At 63.3% G+C, this 8,794-nt stretch overlaps 1 protein-coding gene across 1 annotated transcript; it reads left to right on the top strand.

The window, feature by feature from the left end:
- The first annotated feature begins 2,452 nt into the window (after positions 1–2,452).
- Positions 2,453–7,008, top strand: B4GAT1 (beta-1,4-glucuronyltransferase 1). Its single transcript, XM_084224015.1, has 2 exons — positions 2,453–4,673; positions 5,398–7,008. The coding sequence occupies exons 1-2, from the start codon at positions 2,604–2,606 to the stop codon at positions 5,587–5,589; spliced, it is 2,262 nt and encodes a 753-aa protein (XP_084080141.1). The 5' UTR covers positions 2,453–2,603; the 3' UTR covers positions 5,590–7,008.
- Positions 7,009–8,794: the final 1,786 nt, after the last annotated feature.

Genomic DNA, 8,794 nt, shown 5'->3' with positions numbered 1-8,794 from the left:
GGGATGGGGACGGACAGAGGGACGGGGATGGACAGAGGGACGGGGGGACGGGGATGGACAGGGGATGGGGACGGACAGAGGGACGGGGGGACAGGGGAAGAGGGGATGGGGATGGACAGACAGACAGACGGGGGGACGGACGGGGGGACACCAGGGTTTTTTTTGGGGGCGGGTTTTGGGGGTATTTGGAATGGGTTTTGGAGTTTTGGGGTTCTCGGGGCGGTTTTGGGGTTTTTGGGGGGTTTTTGGGGGGTTTTTGGGGTTCTCGGGGCGGTTCTGGGTTTAGCGGTGATTTTGGGGCGGTTTTGGGGTTTTTTGGGGGGTTTTTGGGGTTCTCGGGCGGGTCCGGGTTTAGGGGTATTTTGGGGGGTTTTTGGGGGGTTTTGGGGGGGTTTTTGGGGTTCTCGGGCGGGTCCGGGCCCCGCCGCCCGTCGCTGACGCGTCCCCGTGTCCCCGCAGCCGGAAGCCAGCGCGCCCCGTCGTTCTGAACTAAGTCTGTGACGCGACTTGCCCCCAGTATGGCATATTGTCATTGTCACCCCGGCCCGGGCCAGCGTCCCCCCGGCCCCGGCCGCCCCCGCCGCCCCCCGGGGCCGCTCGTGCTAATTTAACTCGTAACGAGTCTCTAAGGTAATTGGGGGGGGGCTGGTGGCCCCCCCCGCCCCCAGCCCGGACGCCTGGGGACCGTCCCTCGTGTCCCCCGGCCCCCCCCGCAGTGTCACCGTCCCTGTCACCTCCCCCGCCTCGGGCTCTGCGTTTTTGGCAGGGTCCCCCCCCAGAATTGTGTCCCCTCCCCCCCCCCCGGGTGTCACCCTCAATGTCCCCAACGCGGGGGACCGAGGCACGATGTGGCTTGATGTCCCCAAAGCCCCCAAGGATGTCCCCAAAGTCCCCAACAATATCCCAAATGATGTTCCCACTGTCCCCACGGTCCCCAACGATGTCCTCAAAGTCCCCAGCGATGTCCCCACTGTCCCCAGTGATGTCCCCAGTGATGTCCCGGCTGTCCCCAAGCCCTGGGGCTGAGGCACAATGTGCCTCGGTATCCCCAATGTCCCCAACGCCCTCTGAGGGACATCCTGGCCTGATGTCCCCAATGTCCCCAACACCCCTGATGTCCCCAAATGTCCCCAATGTCCCCAACACCCCTGATGTCCCCAAATGTCCCCAATGTCCCCAATGTCCCCAACGCTCCCGATGTCCCCGATGTTCCCAATGTCCCCACGATGTCCCCTCAGTGTCCCCAGCGCCCCCCCCACGTCGCAGCGCGATGTCACCGACGCCGGGACCGCCCCGGCTCGATGTCCCCAAGGTCCCCAAGGGACTCGGGCTCCTCGTCACCGCCTCGGCCGCAGCTCCGTGTCCCCAAACGTGTCCCCAAACGTGTCCCCAGCCCCACGGACTGAGCCTGACCAGCGTCCCCGGTGCCACCGATGTCCCCAAAGGAGGGGGGGCACCGTCCCCACCCCGCTCCAAGGACTGAGACCCCCCCCACTGTCCTGATGTCCCCAAGGGACGGGGACGCCGCCACCGCTCACGGGACCGAGTCCCCAACGTGTCCCCAGCGTGTCCCCAACATCCCCAGCGTGTCCCCAACATCCCCAGCGTGTCCCCAACGTGTCCCCAGCGTGTCCCCAACGTCCCCAGCGTGTCCCCAGTGTCCCCTGGCAATAAAAGTGTCCCCCAAGGTCCCCGTGCCTGCGGCAGCTCCTTTGGGGAGGGGGACAGAGGTGGGGGAGGGGGGACACTGGGGACAGCTCTGGGGTTTGGGGGGGACAAAAAACTGGGGGGAGCCCCAGGGGAGGAGCCGGGGGTCGTGATGAGGCGGGATGGGGGCGATTTGGGGGGGACTTGGGGCCATTTGGGGGATTTGGGAGATTTGGGGGGATTTTGTGGGGATTTTGGGGGGGATTTGGAGGATTTGGGGTCATTGGGGGGATTTGGGGGGTTTTGTGGGGGATTTCGGGGGGATTTGGGGTCATTGGGGGGATTTAGGGGTATTTGGGGGGTTTTGTGGGGGATTTCGGGGGGATTTGGGGTCATTTGGGGGTCCCAGAGGTCCCGCCGGAGCCGCCAGGCCCCGCCCTCAGCGCATAAACCACGCCCCCGAGACGAAACCGCGCCCACAACGCAGCACGGGCTAATCTGCATAACCCCGCCCAGTGCCATTGAGACCACGCCTCCCCTGCCCCGCGCATGCGCAGCCCCTCCCGGCGCGGCACAGGGCGGTGAGTCCCGGAGCGGCCCCGGCGACCCCGGACCGGGACCGGGGACCCCCGAACGGCCCCAGACCCTCCCCCAACCCCTAAACCGGGACCGGGGACCCCCGAACGGCCCCAGACCCCCTCCCAACCCCTAAACCGGGACCGGGGACCCCCGAACGGCCCCAGACCCCCCCCCGACCCCCGGACCGGGACCGGAGACCCCCCGAGCTGTCCCCAGACCCTCCCCCCATCCCCCGGACTGGTCCCAGCATGCCGGGCTGGTCCCGGTGACCCCCAGAATCCCCCCAGTGACCCCCAGAATCCCCCCAGTGACCCCCAGAATCCCCCCCAGTGACCCCCAATCCCCCCCCGCCCCCCAATCCCCCCCCCAGCCCCCCCATGTCGCGGGCGCGGTTTTTGGGGGGCTGTGCCTGGCTGCTGGGGGGGCTGGCCCTGCTGCAGACCCTCTACCTGCGCTCGCTGCCCGCCCCGCGCCCCCCGCCCCGCGCCCCCCGCGCCCCCCGCGGGGTCCTGGACGCCTCCGGCTCCTTCCGGGTCTATTGGGACGTGCTGGGCGCCCCCCCGGGCTGGGCCCGCGCCCCCCGCCCCGAGCTGGTCCTGGCCACGCACGGGACCCCCGGGCGGGCGGCGGCGGCGCTGGGGCGGGGGTCCTGGGGGGGGCCGCTGTCGCTGGCGGTGTTTGGGGAGCCCCGGGGGGGGCTCCGGGAGCTGCTGCGGCTGCTGGGGGGGCCCTGCCGGGGGCTGCGGCCGCGGCTGCGCCTGCAGGTGGTGCAGGGGGCGGCGGGACCCCCGCCCCGCCTGCCGCCCCCCGCCCCCCCGAGCGCCCCCCGGGAATCGCCCGCGGGCTGCCGGGGGGCGCTGGCCCGGCTGGCGGCCGCCGACCCCCCCAGCTACGATTTGGGGGTGCCGTACCCCGGGAACCTGCTGAGGAACGTGGCCTGGCAGGGGGCGGCGGGGGGCGGCCCCGCGGCGGGACCCCCCCCCAAATCCGGGGGGCGTTTCGTGCTCATGGTGGACGCGGACGTGGAGCCCAGCCCGGGGCTGAGGGAGGGGTTCCTGGAGCTGCTGCGGGGCGGGGGGCTGGACCCCCGCAACTGGGGGGGACAGGGGGGGACGGACCCCGAAAACGGGGGGATGGACGCCAAAAACGGGGGGGGACAGGACCCCAAAAACGGGGGGGGACAGGGGGGGACGGACCCCCGCAACTGGGGCACGGACCCCCGGAACTGGGGGGGACAGGGGGGGATGGACCCCAAAAATGGGGGGATGGACCCCGAAAACGGGGGGATGGACCTCAAAAACGGGGGGGACCAGGACCCCCAGAACTGGGGGGCACTGGGGGACCCCCAATCTCTGGGGTCCCGCGGTGGGCTGGGGGCCCCCAACTCCTCGGGGGTCCCCAATGGCCTGAGTGACCCCCAGGCCGTGAGTGACCCCAGTGTCCTGAGTGACCCCAGCGCTCTGGGGGTCCCCAAGGTCCCAAAGAACCCCAAAAGTTCATTGGGCCCCAACGACCCCAGGGGTCACCAAGCCCTGAGTGACCCCAAAACTCTGAGTGACCCCAACGCTCTGGGGGTCCCCAAAACCCTGAATGACCCCAGTGCTCTGAGTGACCCCAATGTCCAGAGTGACCCCAAAACTCTGAGTGACCCCAACGCTCTGGGGATCCCCAAAACCCTGAATGACCCCAATGCTCTGAGTGACCCCAATGTCCAGAGTGACCCCAAAACTCTGAGTGACCCCAATGCCCAGAGTGACCCCAATGCCCGGAGTGACCCCAAATCCCTGAATGACCCCAACGCTCCGGGGGTCCCCAACGCTCTGAGTGACCCCAATACCCCGAGTGACCCCAAAGCCCCGAGTGACCCCAAAGCCCTGAATGACCCCCATGCCCTGGGTGACCCCAATGCCCTGAGTGACCCCAACGCCCTGAATGACCCCAACGCTCCGGGGGTCCCCCATGCCCTGAGTGACCCCAAAACCCTGAGTGACCCCAACACCTGGAGTGACCCCAACGCTCCGGGGGTCCCCAACGCTCTGAGTGACCCCAACACCCGGAGTGACCCCAACACCTGGAGTGACCCCAACGCTCCGGGGGTCCCCCCCCCGCCGGGCGCCCCGCCCTGGGCCCGGGCCCTCTTCGTGCTGCCCGCCTTCGAGCTGCGGGGGTCGCGGCGCCCCCCGGGCTCCAAGGCGGAGCTGCTGCGGCTCTGGGGGGCGGGGGCGGCGCGCCCCTTCTACGGGGGGCTGTGCCCCCGCTGCCAGGCCCCCACGGCCTTCGGGCGCTGGCGGGCGCTGCCCCCCGCCCCCCCGGGCGCCCCCCGGCTGCGCGTGGCCTACGAGGTGCCCTGGAGGGACCCCTGGGAGCCCTTCTTCGTGGCCCCCGCCCGCGGCGTGCCCCCCTTCGACGAGGGCTTCCTGCAGTACGGCTTCAACCGCATCAGCCAGGTGGGGAGGGGGCTGGGGGGCGGGGGGGGCGGGGGGGGGCTGGGGGGGCGAGGGGGGGGGGCTGGGGGGGCGAGGGGTGGGGCTGGGGGGGTCCTGGGGGGGCACGGGGGTCCTGGGGCTGGGGACAGTGCCCGTGGGGTGGGCACAGGGGGCTGGGGGTGCTGCTCTGGGGGGTCTCTGGGTGCTCTGGGGCTGCCCTGAGGGGGTCTCTGGGGGGGTCTCTGGGCTCTCTGAGATCTGGGGGGGTCTCTGGGGGGGTGCACAGGGGTATGGGGGTGCTCTGGGGGATCCATGGATGGTATAGGGGGTCTCTGAGTGTCTGGGGGGGTCTGAGGGGGGTCTGTGGGGGGTCTGAGGGGGTCTGGGGGTGTTCTGGGGGGGATCCATGGATGGTACAGGGGTTTGTGGGGTCTCTGAGTGTCTGGGGGGGAGGTCTGGGGGTTTCGTGGGGTTCTGGGGGGGTCCCTGGGGGTTCTGGGGGTGTTCTGGGGGTGCCCTGGGGGGGTCCCTGGGAGTTCTGGGGGCTCCCTGTCGGTTCTGTGGCCCCGTGGGGGTCTCTGTGGCCCCGTGGGGGTCTCTGGGGTCTGGGGGTGTCCCTGTGGGTTCTGGGGCCCCGTGGGGGTCCCTGTGGCCCCGTGGGGGTCTCTGTCAGTTCTGTGGCCCCGTGGGGGTCTCTGTGGCCCCATGGGGGTCTCTCCGTGCCCCTGACCCCCCCTGCCCCCAGGCCTGCGAGCTGCACGTGGCCGGGTTCCGGTTCGCGGTGCTGGACGGGGCCTTCGTCACCCACCGGGGCTGGAAGGAGCCGGGCGGGTTCCACGGGGGCCGCGAGGCCGAGCTGGGCCGCAACCGGCAGCGCTTCAGGGACTTCAAACGGGGACTAAAACTGAAATATCCCAACTCTGAGCGGCGCTGCTGAACACCTGGACACACCTGGGACACACCTGAGCACACCTGGGACAGCTGGGACACACCTGAGCACACCTGGGACAGCTGGGAGAGCAGGGACAGAGCTGGGCCACAACCGGCGGCGCTTCAGGGACTTCAAACGGGGACTCAAACTGAAATATCCCAACTCTGAGAGGCGCTGCTGAACACCTGAGCTCACCTGGGACACACCTGAGCACACCTGGGACAGCTGGGACAGCAGGGACAGAGCTGGGCCACAACCGGCAGCGCTTCAGGGACTTCAAACGGGGACTCAAACTGAAATATCCCCACTCTGAGCGGCGCTGCTGAACACCTGGACACACCTGGACACACCTGAGCACACCTGAGCACACCTGGGACAGCTGGGACACACCTGAGCACACCTGGGACACACCTGGGGACAGCTGGGACAGCTGGGAGAGCAGGGACAGAGCTGGGCCACAACCGGCAGCGCTTCAGGGACTTCAAACAGGGACTAAAACTGAAATATCCCCACTCTGAGCGGCGCTGCTGAGCACCTGGACACACCTGGGAACCCCCAATGGACACCTGACACACCTGGGATACACCTGGGACACACCTGAGCACACCTGGGCACAGCAGGCTCCACTGAGGGCGCAAGGCCGAGCTGGGCCAAAACCGGCAGCGCTTCAGGGAATTCAACCGGGGGCTGAGAGAGAAATATCCCAACTCTGAGCGGCGCTGCTGAGCTCACCTGGCACACCTGGGACACACCTGAGCACACCTGGGACAGCTGGAACACACCTGGGCACAGCAGGCTCCACTGAGGGCGCAAGGCCGAGCTGGGCCGCAGCCGGCAGCGCTTCAGGGCCTTCGAAGAGGGGCTCAAACTGAGGCGCCCCAACTCTGGGACACCTGGGGACCTTCCATGGACACCTGAGGACACCCAGGGCCGCTCCTGGCACACCTGGGGACACCCAGGGCCGTTCCTGGCACACCTGGGGACACCTGAGGCCCCTCCTGGCACACCTGGGGCCCCTCCTGGCACACCTGGCCGCCCCCCGGACACGGGGGCCCCGTACCCAGGATGCCTCTGTGCCGGTGACGTCACGGGGGCGGGGCGAGCGCGCGCGAGGCCGGGACCCCGCCCGGGCCGTTCACCACGGCAAACTACAGCTCCCAGCATGCATCCGGTGCCAGCATGGCCGAACTTCCGCCCGCATTTGAAAACCGCAGCTTCCAGGATGCATCGGGGGAGGAAATGGCTGCACGCCACTTCCGGTTTGGCCTCTAAATTTGAACTTCAGTTCCCATCATGCATCGGAAGCGCGTGGCCGGAAGTGTGGGTCATTTATGGGACTACAGCTCCCGTCATGCATCAAGGTAACATGGCTGACTTCTGGCCCGGCATTTCCGGGGGGGGGCGCAGCAGCGCCCCCTGGCGGGCGGGAAGACCAAGGCGGGGGTGGGGGGGGACAGGATCCCAAATTTGGGGGGGGGAGGAAGGGGAGGGGGGTGTGACCCCTCCCCCAAATCCAGCGGGAGGATTTGAGCGAAAAACCCCGAATCTGACCCCAAAAACGACCCGAGGTGCGCCAAAGCCGCGGTTAATAAACAAATTTTATTTGAGTTTCCACCCCGGGTCCCCCCGTCAATCGGCGTTAAAGTGCTGCAAAGGGAAAAGGTTTCTTCCGGTTTTAAATTTAAATTCAATTTATTTAAACTCCCCACCCAAAAAGAAAAATCCTCACCAAGGAAAACTCCTGATAAACTCTGGGGCGAAACGAGACGGAAATGGGAAAATTCATCAAATTCTGGCACGGGGGGTGTCACAAACACAACAAAAAACGGACATAAAACAGCTGGGAAAAGGGGAAAAATGAAATAAAATAAAATGAAATAAAATGAAACCAAGCTCGGGGGACACGGAGCCGGCCCAGAGGTCACAGTTGGGTTCTTTCCTTTGGTTTTAGTCACAAATCCACGGGTTTTGGTTTATTTTATTAATAAACCCTTTTTTTTTGGTTTTTATTTTATTAATAAATCCTTTTTTTTTGTTAATTTTATTATTAACTCAATTTTATTGGTTTATTTTATTAATAAATCCCTTTTTTAGGTTTATTTCATTAATAAATCCCTTTTTTTTTTTTGTTTATTTAATTAATAAATCCCTTTTTTTGTTTATTTTATCAATAAATCCATTTTTGGGGGATTGTCCTGCTCAGTAAATCCACATTTTAGAGTTTATTTCTTTGGCTAAATCCATTTAATTTTATTTTTTAATAATTCCCCTTTTCTTTGGTTTAGTTTCTTAACAGACCCATTTTTGCCTCTCTTAATTCTTTATTTTATTTTTATTTTAATTTCTTCAATAAATCTTTTCTTTAAACAGATCCCCAGCTTTGCTTTGTTTTTTTTTTTAGCAATCCCATTTTATTTGGTTTCTTTTTCTGGTAAATCCACATTTTTGCTTAGGTTTATTTTTTTAATAAATCCACAGTTTGGGTTGGGTTTTTTTAAATAAAAAATTCCACAGTTTTGCTTTCATTTCTTTCACAAACCAAAAAAAAACCCCAAAAAACCAAATTTTGAATAAATCCATAAATCTTTTGGCCCAGCGGAACCTCCAGCCCCGCAAAAAAAAAAAAAAAAAAAAAAAAAAGAAAAAAAAAAAAGGTTAAAACTGAGGGGGAAAAAAAAATTAAAAAAAAAATTTATAAATTCTTTTCAACGAACCAAACACTGAAAATATTTTGGGAGGAGGAGGAGGAGGGAGGAAGAAAATGGGGGCCACAAAAATAAACCCCAATAAAAATATCAAAAAAAAAAAAAAAAAAAAAGATAAATTGGGAGAGAAGAAGAGTGAGAAGCTCTCGGCACGGGGGGGGGGGAGGGACCCCAAAATCCGGGGGGAGGGGAGGGGGGGAACCCCCAGCCCCTCCCCCACCCCCCTCTGTACACGTGGGGGTCCCTCGGTGCAGGGCTATGTACAACCCCCCCGGGGGGGCACTGCTGACCACGCCAGGGGTCACTCAGGACATCCAGGGGTCACTCAGGACCTCCAGGGGTCACTGCTGACCACCCAGGGGTCACTCAGGACATCCAGGGGTCACTGCTGACCTTGAGGGGTCACTCAGGACATCCAGGGGTCACTGCTGACCTTGAGGGGTCACTCATGACCTCCAAGGGTCACTCATAACCTCCAGGGGTCACTCCCCCAGCGGTCACTCCCC

Source organism: Fringilla coelebs (assembly GCF_963513975.1).
Source record: "Fringilla coelebs genome assembly, chromosome: 33".
Taxonomy (NCBI): domain Eukaryota; kingdom Metazoa; phylum Chordata; class Aves; order Passeriformes; family Fringillidae; genus Fringilla; species Fringilla coelebs.
This window is presented reverse-complemented; position numbering and strand designations above follow the sequence as displayed.